This window comes from Anopheles marshallii, chromosome 2 (genome assembly GCF_943734725.1).
Source record: "Anopheles marshallii chromosome 2, idAnoMarsDA_429_01, whole genome shotgun sequence".
NCBI classification, from domain to species: domain Eukaryota; kingdom Metazoa; phylum Arthropoda; class Insecta; order Diptera; family Culicidae; genus Anopheles; species Anopheles marshallii.
In genome coordinates this window covers 39074366-39089443 of record NC_071326.1, presented here as the reverse complement: position 1 = coordinate 39089443, position 15078 = coordinate 39074366, and the positions used below count along the sequence as shown (strand labels likewise).

Below are 15078 nucleotides of genomic sequence, written 5' to 3'. Positions count from 1 at the left end.
CGTTGTTGCTGTTGATTCACACAATATGAGCACTACCTAGAACAGGGCTCGCGTGTGGTGGTGTGTAAAACAAAACATATAAAACCGTGTACCGTTGTGGTTAAAAGAATTACCTCGCAGAAAGGAAAAGGCAAAACAGAAAACAATTTTAAAATACTTTTAATAATGTTGTGTGTGCGCGTTTGTTTTATTTTAATCTTATTTGGTGATTGATTTTCTTTGTTATGCTCTCCTTTGTTTGTGGATTAAAACTAACACGAACCTACCCCCTTCCCTTCCCACAAATATGTTCTCTTATCGTTCGTTTATGCCTTTTATGATGTTTTTCCTTTTCCCTTATTTGGCAATATTGATTGCCGTTCCGCTACGATATACCCCCGCGTCAGGGTAAAATGTCGATCGAGAAAAAAAACGGTTAACTAAAATTTAGTTTGTAAATGCTTTTGTTTTCGCTTATCTTTTCTTCCGTTTTGTTGGAGTACAAATTTTAAGCATCCTTTCTTAGCGACGAAGCTATCCTTTACTATCGCTTCCACACCACTACGCCAACATAGTTCTATGTACAACCGAACTCGGATGAAAAAGGGAGTGATGGTTTATCACTGTACTTTCATCACCCTTTTACTAGCTTTTCTTTTAGTGTGTGCCATCATATACACAAGGCTAAATATAGTACCCTTAATACGTTAAAATTGCACTAACTATTAGGTTTGTGTGTGTATTTTTTGCGATTGGAAATTGCATCGGTGCAGCAAGGAAAAGGGGAAATAAGTTTAAACAAGTGTTTTACTTTTATTGCATCCATTCATTCTACGTGCACTTTGCCTCTCTTCAGAGTGTGCGATGTTTCGAGAAACAAAGAACAAAAAAAACGCTATTAGTGCACGTGTCTTTATGAATTAGAGATTAGCTTGCGATCAGTACGATCATGTTTTTTTTTTCGTTAAAACAATGGTGCAGGAGCATACGTACACTCGCGGTACACGCAAACTAGAACATTTATTGCAATGTGTTGTTTTTGCTAGTATTTTTAAACTCTTTACTCGCATGGTCTCTCTACATGGGAGGACGTATGTATTATACATATGGTTGTTGTCGCCACGGTAGGTTTGTTGTTGCACATTTGATGCAGTGTTTTGCTCTATTACCGACCATAACCCCCATAAATCAGCTACCTTTTGCCTAGTGGTGTTGCATTTGAAAAAATACGTCCGCTAAAAACAATAACTATATTAATTAAACCATTATTGTAAAATGCACGCACGTCCCTTTAAACACGTTGTTTTCCTCGCTCGCTCTCTCTCTCTCTCCCTTTTCTGTCTGTGTCTGGATTCCGTCGTCGCACACGAGATACACAAATTGCGCACGCCCACATGTTCCGGGGCCAACGTTATGTTTGGTTTACCGGGGCTTTGTCCCGAACAAATATATTTTTTTACAAACAGAAACCGTACATATATGTTCAATGCTGGTGCTAAATTCTTAACAGCTAAGGATAGTTTAATGATAAGTGTTGCTGTTTGCTTGTATATAAATACTACTCACACTAATTACTATGCTAAATATTTGACCCTGCCCACTTCTATCTACATATCTACTTTCATTACAGCGTACATATTAGTCTCTCTCTTTTCAGTGACACATGTTAACGTTAACTGTTTCTATGCATATTCGTGCGTTTTGCCCAACGGAATTTTTTATTTTTCCGTTCATTAACTATCGGTAATTTGTTTACGTGTTTGTATGTGTGTGTGTGTGTGTGTGACCGATGATAAACGTGCGCGGTACATGTGGTGGTTCTTCCTGGTGGAGGTGGGTGTTGGTGGTGGCTACAACAAATACATTCTAAAAATTACTATCTCAGCCTTTTTTTCATTTTATACATATATCTATCAAAGTTATGCAGCTTCGTCCACGTAAAAATATGTAACGCCCCCGCCCCCTGTAACGTAAGCTATCCATCTTTTAGTTTGCGTACTTGCGTACAAACTCTAAGCCATTCCTGCACGGCAAGATTAACGAAGGTTTTTTTGTAGGAGAGCGCTCTACATGTTTGTTATGTTGTTGTTTTCTCCCATTTGTAAGGGTATCACGACCTACACACCGATTCCCAACTGTAAACGTGCCCATTCGAAACCGATCGAATTAGACCGCTAGAAGGGAACTAATAAAACGGACACGGCAAGGATAGGCTCTCTTCCTTCCTGGACGTCGAACAGTACAGACCTAAGCAGAGGTTAGTCTCAACTTAACATTTCCTTTAATAAAATTTCCTATATCGAATAGAATAGATATCCAATGTTCAATTCGAGTGTGTTTGGTGCGAACACCCCCGCTTGGGCGCGTGGCGCTGTCTCCCCAAGTCGTACGAACGCTCCAGCTCCACGAATCAGTTTTAATGATATACGCGGATCCTTACGGAAACGTCAGTTACCTGACCGATATTTCGTCGACTTCCACTCAGAGACAGCTCTAGGTGAGAGATCGATTGGAATCCAGGAAATACGCGCGCCTAAAAAGAATGAATTTTCTAATTCTTCGAATGGCAGCTATCTATCATGTTATCAAGGCCCTTCAACCGGCGGAAAAATACGAAGATATAATCGAAGAACCAATTCTCCTCGTAGGAGTATCGGACATATAAGAAACTCGTCAATTCGTGTGGTTGACATAGGTGATGTCAGAGATTACAGCATATTCATAGTGCGTATCCGCCATCATCTGAATCCACATAAGTTCGTAAGTGATACCCTTACACTTTGATCTGTGTCTTTCACGAATAGAACCGATCACTTCGAGTTACAAAAACCAATGTTCTAAACGTAAAAATGCTGAACATTATTTGTTGTATTGAAAAATACGGGAAGTACGATGGGTTTTTTTGTTGAGAGAGTAGAGAGATTGTTACTCCTTCCAAATAGACATCGAAGAGAACTAATTATTTGAAAACACTAACCAACTCTAGGAGCAAAGGGAACTATCATCACAGCAGTACGTTGGGATGTTGATCTTGCATTTTGGACTATCGGAAAAGCTTACGTTACATTGACGATTCGCACGCGTTTTTAATGCCCTTCTTATACATACATAATTCTACCGGAGCGTGGGTTCATTTAATTCATTTTGTCTTTGTTTCGTACATTACATTTAAATAATATAACACGTAATACAAGCCATGCTGAGACCAACGTAACAAAGATTGATTGTACAATAAAAAAAAATGAAAATAATAATTCTATAACGGTCACATGGTAACACACCCGACATAAAAAACGAAAAAAAAACTGTTTCGCTAAGATCACCCACCAGCATCGACTCTACAACGACAAATAGACAAAACGCAGAGATTAACAGTTGCGAATATTCCACTAAACGTTGCCTATTATGTCGCATATGTGTCTTTGCTATCAGAAGGCGGCAATATTAATAATTAATTTCGAACAAAAAAAGTTAAGATTTTTTAAAAATAAATAACACATAAAGAAAAACAAACCGATCCATCCTATGAACAATCCGGACGAGTAAATAATAATAATAATGCACAAATATTCGTTTGGAACACACGTCTTTCCTACGTTCCTTCTTTTGTTCGTTCCGAGTGTCCATCTTCCAATACTTCGTGATTGAGAAAAAAAAGCTTAGCTAAACCTTTCATCTTTTGACAATGAAAATTACTTAAATGGAGCCGCCTTGGTGTGCGGGAATCCGCACCCAAAGACACGCTAGACAAAGTAGTAACCAATAGTTCGTAGTTTTCATTTCCGATTGTGGCAGAGCAAATCACTCTCGCAAGATGAAAATGGTACGCAACATTCTTAACGTGCGATCGAATGATCATTACATCCAAACAGCAGCACCGTTCTATTCGGCCCGTTTTTCGATTGCATTCGATTGTTATGTTTTGGGGGGAAGACATTTGTGAAGCAATTGTTGTTTTCTTTTTCTGTTACTGTTAACACACAAGATATGCCCCCGGTGGAAGGAATTTTGTGGAGTTGCCTCTTATCCAACACACTCATTGGGTCACACATATATGCACAGGTTGGAAAATGTGTTTGCAAAACGAAAATATTACAAATAATTAAATATAATTACAATTAAATACACACGTGTGTGTGTGTGTATACATACAGATAACTAAACAAACCTATCGGAGAATCTAGCAAAGTTGCCGTTTGTAGCGCCCTCTCCAAAAGGGTGTCACCAAATCTTTTGGTAAAGATTAAATACAGGTAATATATAACGTAAATTTGTTTGCCAATATTTTCCACCCACGCACCGGAAGCACACCACTACTTTAACCCATTTCACATCGGTCTGTGATAAGGATAGTTACTTAACATACAACATTAAACCATTTCACACTTACAGGTAAAACAAAACAACTATTTAAAAAAAAACAGTACAAAGGTCCGTCGTCTACCCTAACAAACTCAGCATTCGCGGATTGTCACATGTTTTACGTGCTTTGTTGAGAGAGAGAATTTAGACGATATCTAAATAAACTACAAAATACCCTTTTGAAGGAATGATTTTCCTAGCAATTCGTATTGCTAGTAGCCTACCGACTCGGGTGTTGTGTTCCGTTCGCTTATGCTTTGCGGAGTTTTGCCGGGGTTTTGCGATACAGTGTATCCAACTGTTATGTGTGTGGTTGTGTATGTTCGCTGTTCTATTGGCTTTCCCTAAGAAATTACTACTAGCCTCTATTCTGTGGTTGGTCGTTTCGAAAACAGTCGTTTCCTTACCGAAGATGAACGGATTAGCACTCCCACCTTAACTTAAACCTTCCGGTGCCTCCTACTGGCTGACTGTCGCTGTAGCCGGTTGGGCAGCTGCGAGTCCGCTGGAGCTGGACGAGACCGAACCGGTCGGTGAGTTGGCACCAGAAGAGGACGAAGTTTTATCTTGAAACTCTTTCTTAATGGTAATCGTCCCGACCGTGCCGCTGCCGGCTGTTCCTGTTGTGGTGGCAGCCGCCGGCGAGGCTTGACCACTCCCGGGAAAGGGATACATGATGCGAATACCGCCGCCACTACTGTTCGTCCCTGGCTTGGGCTGCAATCCAACAGCATTGATGATCGAGGCCGTTGTCACCGAGCTTCCACCACCGTTCGTTGACTCGCTCCGGCTACCGAGCAGCGTTGCACTGAATGATTCCTCACCACGGGAATTACTTCCACCGCCACTAGCTGGTGACGTCCCACCAGGGCCAATTCCCGTCGTCTGCTGCTGAGCATACTCCTGCTTGTGGATAATCTTCACGTGCGCCGTCATGTTGTCCTTGCGCGTAAACTCTTTCAGACAGAACGGGCACGGATACACCTTTACGTTGCGCTTGTGTGAGGTAACATAATGCCGACAGAAGTTGCTAATGTGCGTGTACACACGGGCACACACCTTGCACCGGTACACGTGGTCACCCTCTTTGGTACAGAAATCACGCACACTGCCCTCGGTATCGTCGATCACGGCGTACTTATGTGTGCGCGAACCACTATCATTCCCACTGCTGCCACCTCCCTTCACAGAGGGTGAGTTTGAGTTGGACCGTGGGCTCGACGAACGGAGCACACTGCCCGAAAACATATCGTACACCTCGGAACCGATGCCGGACAGGCACAGTGACGATCCGCCTCCGGTGGCGTTCGTGGTTGAGATCAAATTTTCGTTCAGATTATTGTTCAGATTGTTGAGGATCGTTTGCGTGGTGGTCATGCCGTTCGGTTTCTTTGGTGCCAGCAGTCGGGTCCGTTTGTGCAGTTTCACCGTGGTTTTGTTGTTGGAACCAGCGAGAAAACCGGTCGCACCGGATGTCGTCAACGGTGCCAGTTTCGGCAGTTGCAGTGCCTTCGTCGGTACAACCGAGATCTGTGGCATGCGAGTTGCGCTGGTAGTGCCGACCAACTTTAGGCCTGGTTTCGGTTGCAACGGCGGTAGGTAGCTGTTACTGCTTATGGTCGTGTCCACCGCTCCACTATCCGTGCGTGGATCGTATTTAAACTCAACCGGTTCATCGTACTCATCCAACAACAGCTGTGGTTCCATTAGGCTTGAATTCAATTCCCGCTCCTCATACTGATCGTCCTCAATATCGTCGTCCTCTTCGCCGCCCGTTTCATCCATCTTGTTGCACTTGTCGTCATCCACAAAGGAATCTTTCGAATCTATAAAAAGAAGACGAAAAAGATACATAAGATAATAGGTTAGCTAAAGCTGACAAGGACTACGGACACAACTGGTAAATGTAAAAGGGCTGGTGGATCAGGAAGAGTGTACAAACATATCACACGGAATCAGTGAAAGAGAAAGAGTGAGAGAGGGATAGAGAGATAGATGGAAAGAGAAAGAGAAAAAAAGAGAGAGAAAAGAGAACAATGCAATGATATTTCCCACCCACATGGCCGCCTGCAGCATTAGCAATTAGGGAAAGGTTTTGCATTATTCCACAACTCTTCATGAAACAAATCACCACACATAAAAGAAGCTCAGGGAAGTGGTGTGAAGTTTTAGTGAGATAGTTAAGGCATTACATTTACACAAAAATAGAGGGAGAAAGAGTTTGTTAATACAAAATTAAATTATTAAACTAAACATATCCAATCTCCCAGACCGCTTCAGCTTTCGTGGCAATGATTTAATTTTAGGAGGAGGATTTGTTGGTTTCGTGTTTGCCTTTCCCCTCGGGTATGTAGTAATAAAACACGTGCTTTCTTACATATATGTGTGTACAAGGTGTGCTTTACGATTGCAATTGCAAAGCCTTAATAACAAAACAGTTTCCTGATACCATAAATCTATAAAGCAATACTAAAATCTACGACAGAGAGAGAAAAAAGAGGTAGCCAAATAGATGAAAAGAAAAGCATAAACGACTTAAAGCATACGATTATTGATTATTTGCACAACAATGAATGTGAAACAAACGAGAGCAAATGATAGTGAGTGGTTTTATGAGGTGAAATACAATGGGGTTACCGTTCAATGTGTTTGTTCAAAAGATTCAAAGAGTTACCACACGCATTAAACGATTAGAAGTAAGCTAGGAGAAATTTTAAAGTCCTACTATACTACCATGTATGAGGTCCACGTTCTCTGCTAGTACGGCCTCCTCAGTGGCCAAATTATACTTTTTTTTTACTTTATATGATATGATATGGCATGCTAATTAAACATTTATCGCTTCTCAAACCTGATCATCTCGTTCGAATAGAATTCAAATTAACGGAAATTTTATATATAACCGAACATCGAGCGTGTTGTGGTAGTAAACCTACTCTCACCTACGGGTACTCTCATCTGCTAAATCACGAGCCTTCTCTTCATTAAATCATTCGATCCATCATAAAGCGTCAGCGGCATGGGAAGGCGGAAACTCACCTTTTCATAAATGTGTGCTTGTCCGCGATTTCGGCACGTATATGTATCTATCATATTTGTATAGTGTTTTTTATTCGCTTAACCTATTGTGTTATGTATAGTGTAACCGATTTATTTATGCGAGCAGCTACCACTAGCACTAACCCGAAGCATTGAACAGACAGGTTATATTATTTGTTCATCCATTTTGTTTTGGATTTGAAATTTTCGAACGCCACATAGACATGTAAAATTATTGACAGGTTTTGTTCAATGAAGGGACAACACACACCAACACGCTATGGTGTACAATGAGCACATATATATAAAGCAATGTATCGAATAGCGAAGCAATAGCAATATGCATCTCTATTGCAGCGATGTATTCGGCACCCATTTTCTTCTGTAGAGAATTAGAGTTAACTGTTCTTTTGAATTGTTTTATAGTATGACACTCGGGATGATCGTGTTATGAACGAGATGAGCCACATTCTAAGAAAGCAGCAATAGCAACATTAACTACTAACATCCCTTTTAGCAATTAGCTATCATTAGCCGACCAGTTGACATTTTTATAACAATATCCTTCCCGTAACCCTATTAATAGGTAAAACTATATGTTTGAATGCGAATATGTATATACATTGTTAGTACATCTTACAAAGAATATTATTAAGAAAGATACAAGAGGGTAAAGTCATTTCCAAAAAAAAGGAATCAAATTCAAATTACCTAATACAAATAATGTATGAATTCAACACCGGAATGCTAAATATGTCATGGCAATAATAATAATAATAACTCGTATCCAGCTGATAGTTGCGTTTTCTTTTTCATTTAGTGTAAGAAATAATATTTTGGCTATTCTTTTCGACATCAAAAGAAAGAATTGCAACGCTACTCAAGAGGAAGACTAACGGATGTGACAACTATCCGCTACGATTAAACTCATGTAATTGCTGCTCATGCTATGTATCGCTTCTACAAATTTACAGACGAAAGCCACACACAGCACACAAACAACAATGAAAAAGGTTTGTGTTTTTATATTACGCCAAGCCAAATCAATAGATTGTTATACATAAAAGAAGCAATGAATAGTGAAAGAGTAAGCTAGCACATTAGCTCCCCCGCTAACACGCATTTTGTATCCCGAATCCGGATGAAAGATACGATCACGAAAAGCTGATCGCGTGTGCGTATGTTTGTGCGAATTATTATTCTAATATGCAGTGTATGTGTGTGCGCACACGATGATGTATTGTTCTGTGCGTTTTGCGTTTTGCAATTGGCCAAGGCATTACACAGAGTCGTGTAAGTATTCGCTTGTGCAGTGTGTGTACTCACCGGACATGTTGCTGTTCTCGCTAGTTGCCATCCGGCTCCGTTTCGATGCTCGCGATGATTTTGCCAGCGTACCACTATTGCCACCTTGTCGTTGATGCTGCTGTCTGCCGGTTCGATTCGAATTTGCATTGTGTGTTGCATTGTTGCCGGTGGTAACTTCCATAGATTCGTCCAGCGATGGTGTGGTTCCGCGAGGTTCGTCGCCCGTTTCCAAATCGTCATCCTCAACCAGCTCATCGGCCTCGTCATCGATTTCCTCATCATCGTCCTCATCCATTTGTTCCGATTTTTCGTGCATTGGGGTGTCGCAATCCTCGGTACGGCTGCTCACAATACGCAGCTGCTGATCGTCATCGCCCGAGTTAGAAGCACCGGAGCTTGCAATCTTCACGTCCATGATATCCATCGAACTGCTGTCGTACTCTTCGCCGGCGCCACCGTCAATATAGTTACTACCGTCGGTTTCACCTTCACCCGCATCGCTTCCCGATAGCTTTCGTGGGCGGCCCCGTTTGCGCTTCTGTTGCGAGAGGGCCGTACCGAGCAGCGGGTTGGTTTGCAGCAACGCGTTGCTATTGCCACCCTGCTGCAGCAAACTGTTGCTGTGGCTACGTGTGACGATTCCGGTGGACGAGAGCAGGGGAGGAAGTTGCTTCAGATGACCGGTACCGGTACTCTGCACCTGACCAGCTGGGGTCACAACACTCGATGCAATCGAAATACTGTTGGATGCTGGAGAGCAACGGTCTTCATCGTCATCGTCCACATGCGTTATACTGTCGCTGTTCTTCTGTGCGGACACACTCGGAACTGTGTTGGTAGCAACGGCACCAGCACCCTGTGCCGCGCCGGAAGCGGACGATGCTACCGTCGACGTCGTTGTCGTTGTCCCGGTGCCCGTTGGTGCAATTGGTTTGTCATCGTTCACCTCTGTGAGACCCTTTATCCGGAGGCTTTCAGCCACACGCAGAAAGGCAGCGAGTCGATCCTGATCGACGGACACCTCACCACGGTACATAAAGTCTAGCAGACACTTCATGTCTTTGAACGGGACGTCACGCAAGATCACGATCGGGTGCTTCTCAGGATGACTGACAAACAGCTGCTGAAAGTAAGGACTGCACGCGGACAGCACCATCTGGTTGAAAAATGGAAAAGGAAACATATGAGTTTTAGGTTGTTGTATTCGCTTGCACGATGCAGGGGCTTTCGGTTTTACAGGGGTTTTGGTATCCTGTAGTCTAATTGAATTTAAACTTTTGTAAAACTTTTTCACTTCGATTCTCATAGATGAAACCAAAAATCCCTGTATCGCAGAAAATATCGCTTCTATGTTTTTTTTGTTTATCATAACAGATCCTCACGCATTTGCCTTACCTTATGTGCCTTCAGGTGCTGACCTTCAACGGCCAGCGTCACATCGATGAACGTTTCATCGTGCAAGAGCTGGTCGAACACTGCGAGCAAGTTGGTCTGGTGGTTGTTCCACCGAAGGCAAAATCTTTGGGATGCCATTTTTACTGTTTCGATTTCGGGGTTTCCGGCTATCTTCCTAATACTGTGCCGCGCCGACTAGAGCAATCCTGTTTACTCTCTGTTATATGCTCGTTTGCCCGAACTGTGGTAAATTATTCCCACCGTTAAGCGAACACACAACTTTTCTCTTATCGTTGCTGCTCTCTTGCTGTTGTTGATGGGTTGTCCCCGTTGTCCTTCGTTATCTTTCCTCGACGTTTAGCAGGCAAGATAAAAGCTATTATCGCTTTGCGCTGTATTGTAGACCAGCAGCTTGAACTTAGGGTGATTCAGTCTTTCCTGTTCGCTTGAATGTTTGGTGGCTGGGGTAAATGAAACACAGAAACAAACAACACATTATTATTACTTTGTATTAAAGGTTGTATCTTAACAAAATTAAGAAGAAAAAAACAAGTAGTACGCTTAGAATTGTACAAATATATATAAAAGTACAAGTAAAAGTAAAGTGCAAGAAAATTAATGATTAGAAATATTCATATATTTAAATTCTCCTTTTAAATTTGTGAAGTGTATACAGAGAGATTGAACGAATGAGTTCATTGGAATCTCCACAAGACTTGCTATAACGCACTCTTATTCAAATAACCCATCAGTATTACAACTCACCCAAGAGTGATATAAATAACTCGGGAATGTTATAACTTACACACTGTGAGTGAGTTGATAATTGGAGTTTTTGTTGGAGTATTTCCAATCCTACACTAAAACCTACATGGCTTGCTCGGAATGATGATTGTGGAGTATAGTTGACGTCAGACAAACCCGAACGAGATAAAACGCAGACGACGCACGCCCAGAAACCCCATGGCTGGGCGGACGTAGTACAACGTTCATACACGACAAAAGGAAGAACCACTAAAGAAGACTAGCAACGTGACAAAACGCACCCATCTCTGACAGGCAGATAAAACATCATTAACCGTCATTGTGGGGGCTTCACTTCCTAACACAGGTCCGCCCTCCTTAACACAACAACGCTCTAACAAAGTGCCCTTCGACAAATTCAAATGCAAAAGAAGCTTTTACGTAGCCCACTCCGGAGGCTCTCGCTGTGCTGTAAACTGCCGGGGTTATGCTCCCGAACAGGATAGTTACAGAGATACTGTGTGATGCGAACAAAATTTAACGATTTTTTACGATCGATTACGTGTTATTCTAGCGTAACCAACAACTAACCTTCAGCGAATGTTAGCCGCGCTTGACTCTAAGGATCGATTCCTACGCTACGCGAATCACTAGATCACAGTTTTATGGAATAGTGGTAGTAAAAAGTCTCCAAACCGCATTAGCATCCGCGAAAGCGACACTTCACTAGGGTTGGGTTTTTCTTCCTATCGTCATCCCCATTAACTAACATCAACCCCATTGGGAGGAAACGGAAAGTCTGGGAGGGCAAAACAGGCAGTATATAGAGAGGGGGACAGGCAGCAACCGGGTAATGTCCTTCAGCACCATTTAACAACTAAACTGGTCACAAAGCTGTTTATCGGCTTAGGATGGTTTTTTTTGTTGCCTGTGCCCGCAGACAAAAATGAATACTGCCAAAGTGGAGACCCTTTGATAAAAGAGCAGAGAAGACCCGGTGTGCTAAGGTGTGGCAAAAGGAAGAGGACGGAGGAATTTGCTGTGGAGCGGCACTGTCGTTGGGTTTTCTGTCTACGACCGAGACTAATTTATTGTGGAACTGTGGAATGCTCATAAAGCTGCCTCTCTCCGTTCAGTAAATGGAGCCCTATTATAAATTGTAAAACTACAGCTATTAACACCTAGGTTAGGGGTTGAGGTTATTATCATAAATGTATTGCAGAGTGTCGTAACACTGTGGACACGTTAGCATTTGCAGTCACACAACACATAATCTATGGTTTTACTCCAGTGGAGTCAGGAAAGTTGGGAGACAATACGGAAGCCAGCTTCAATCAAAACACACACACACACACATACAATTGCACCTCAAACAACGTCTTGCAGATGAGGGAAAATCCGCATAAAGAGTAAACCCCCAAAAAAACTTGGATTTTATAAAACACGTGCAGGGTAGAAGAAAAGCATGATCGCGTCCCTTTTGCGGACCATCATCATCATGCCGATTCAAAAACACGACGACGACGCCCATGATCATGACCTTCACAAACCTGTCAAGCTGTCAAACCGATTGCATATTTATTACCGCATCGTCACATCTTTACCGCGCTCGCTTCCTCATTTCACTCCCCCTGTTGTCTTTATCGCACGTTCTGTCTTACACACATCTACACCCGGGTTCGTACTGCTTGCTTGCACTCTCTCTCTCTCTCACACACCGAGTCGCGCACAAGTTAATTTGATGCGTAGCAAAAGAGCGATGATGCCGTAACACCACGGACGACGAACAAGCAGCAACAAAACTACCGCAAAATTACTACTGCTCCAAACGCGTGAACACGCGACTGTCCCACTGCCCCAACGACGATCACCAGCGCATCCGATCGACACCCAACGGGGAAGTGAGTAATACATGAGCACAGGTACAGAGCTTCCCCATCCTGTGACAAAACATTGCTTCCCAGCAGGCAAAATACTCCATTTCATGTTTGCGAATCATTGCACAAAGTTTTGGTTTCATAGATAAGTTTGGGAGGTATTATAAAGGAAACAATGGCAAATGATCGTGGTTAAGTTGTTGAAAATGGAACACACAAATCTATGACTCAATTTGCATAATTTTATGCAAAGTTGATGATTATTTGACAAGTTTGGGACACCTCGAAATGGTTAAAAGGTGTATTTGTGTCGGGGGGGGGATTGTTTTAAAATTTAAAATTGATCACTACTCTGCCCGCGGAACTGATCGAACCGTATGTTTTGTTTATTTATATCACACATGCGGGAATATGTTATGAGCGATCGATAAATCTGATCAAACAGGAGGAATTTGGACAAACAAACCCCACTCACAGTGTTTGGTTTAGTAAACGAGAGAAAAAGAGAGCAAACTTTTATATTGACATTACACAATTTGTCACCAAATTTTTACTAATCTAGCTAGGCTCTCGAATTTTTTGAGAATTTTAACTTAAACTCAAACTGCAAGTGGGTTTATTTAATTTATATTGTTCTTTCCATTCATTAAAAAAAAACAATCTTTGATACAAAATAACTATTTTTGCGTCTAGGACAGATATGGGACAACATGTAAGTGTTAGTATAACTACGACGCCCTCTCGTTCCATTCTGGACACTTTCGTCATCGGCTCCTGTCAAGAAAAACCTGAAACAACTGAAATTCCCACCTTCGTACGATGTATAATATCCTCCCTGGGGCTCTACAGACACACAACTGGAGCCAAAGTGACAGAAACAGGAATTCCCAAATGGTTTATGCATATTTATTCCGATGCAAGATATTCCGATCGGTTCTCGGTGGGCGATATAATAACACGCAAAGAACACAGCTGACAAGACGCGCACCGTATACATCTCGGAACATACAAACAACAACACCGAGAGGTAATTTTACGTTCTTGAGTGTTGTCGCATAGTTTAACGAAGCTTATGAAAAACATTTAAAAGGATAGTAGAAGAAATTCATACCATAAGTAACAAAATGAAGAGAGCGCACAGAGCTCCGTGTTTGTCATGGTAGAACTATGAGCTTCCCTTATACATTACACTACCTCAAACCACCACCAAGGGCGCACGGGAGATGAACGCATTCATTATCAAACCAACACCACCAACGCATTCCGCCCGGTTAGTTGGGGATGATCTTACGCCGCGATCTAAACAGTTGTGTGTACAGTGAAATACACAGCTCCACCACCACGCAATGGTAAGCAGCGACAGCAGCACCACTACTACACAGATAGTCTATCGCAACCCCCCCGATCGTACACACATCGTAACACAATTCCACCCCCGCAGCTTTTTTATCGTACCGATCGCTGTGTTTGGAATAGCGCATACAACGCAACGTTGAGAATTGTGCTGAGACACCTCCGCATAAGCTAAAATAAAAGAGCTTGTATGGCTGTGTTGCAGAGTTTCTGTTTCCCGTTGCTTTCGCTGGTGGTGGTGTAGGTTACGCCACGGTGGATAGCGATGGATGGAAGCCCGGCCTGGACGGCTAGATCGATGCTGACACACACACAGCTCACCCAACAAAAACCGGCCAAACCCCGCGCGCTGCCTACACTTGCATACGGACCCATTGCGACACACAATCATTAAGTTTGCTAGCTGCTCTTCCTACACCGATCGGGTGTGTGTTTACGTGCGCGCAGTTTTGGGCTGTAGTTGGGGAGCTCGGGCGAGGATTATTCGATGGTGAAACTATACTACCCATTTAAAAAGAGGGGCTCTTCCGTGAGCTCAGTGCTCATGAGTAAGTGATCTGGAGGTGTCTGGAGAACAACTGCTCCTGGTCTGCGTAAAATAAACGACCGATCCATACTGTCCCCTCCCGCGACTGCACGACTAAAGATACTCTCTTGAACCGGTGTCTAGCAGATAATCACACTGAGGATGCAGAAAAGGGATCGTTTAGAAGGAGTAAACGGAATTTCAATCGCCGAAATAGCTATAACGATGTGGAGAATTTCAACGACATGCGTGTAATTAGCACAAACTAGCAACTGCACACACCATTATATCTTCATACGCGCGATGGCCACACGAGTTAAAGCCCCGTTTTACGACTACATTGCGAAACTGTGTACACACATAGGGCAATCGCATACATCGCGAAAAAAGCAATTTTGTATCATCTCTAAACGGATGTTATGCATACAAAAAGACAAAGCTTAACCGGGGCACTAATTGCAGCAAGGAAACGTAATATAGTGGAACGTCGATTAG

The 15078-nt window shown here is 42.6% G+C and overlaps 1 protein-coding gene across 1 annotated transcript; it reads right to left on the bottom strand.

Moving 5' to 3' along the window:
* Positions 1-4800: 4800 nt before the first annotated feature.
* On the bottom strand, positions 4801-10221 carry LOC128709725 (protein tramtrack, beta isoform). The gene is made up of 3 exons (XM_053804734.1): positions 10084-10221; positions 8707-9844; positions 4801-6167 (listed from the first exon to the last, which is right to left on the bottom strand). Exons 1-3 carry the CDS (start codon positions 10219-10221, stop codon positions 4801-4803), a joined length of 2643 nt encoding a protein of 880 aa, XP_053660709.1.
* Positions 10222-15078: the final 4857 nt, after the last annotated feature.

Bases quoted from the DNA above. Each gene is read 5' to 3' on its own strand.
- LOC128709725 (XM_053804734.1), bottom strand. From the start codon at position 10,221: ATGGCATCCCAAAGATTTTGCCTTCGGTGGAACAACCACCAGACCAAC. The intron at 9,845-10,083 runs GTAAGGCAAATG...TTTTTCAACCAG, and splicing joins AGCACCTGAAGGCACATAAG to ATGGTGCTGTCCGCGTGCAG. The intron at 6,168-8,706 runs GTGAGTACACAC...TTCTTTTTATAG, and splicing joins CGAGAACAGCAACATGTCCG to ATTCGAAAGATTCCTTTGTG.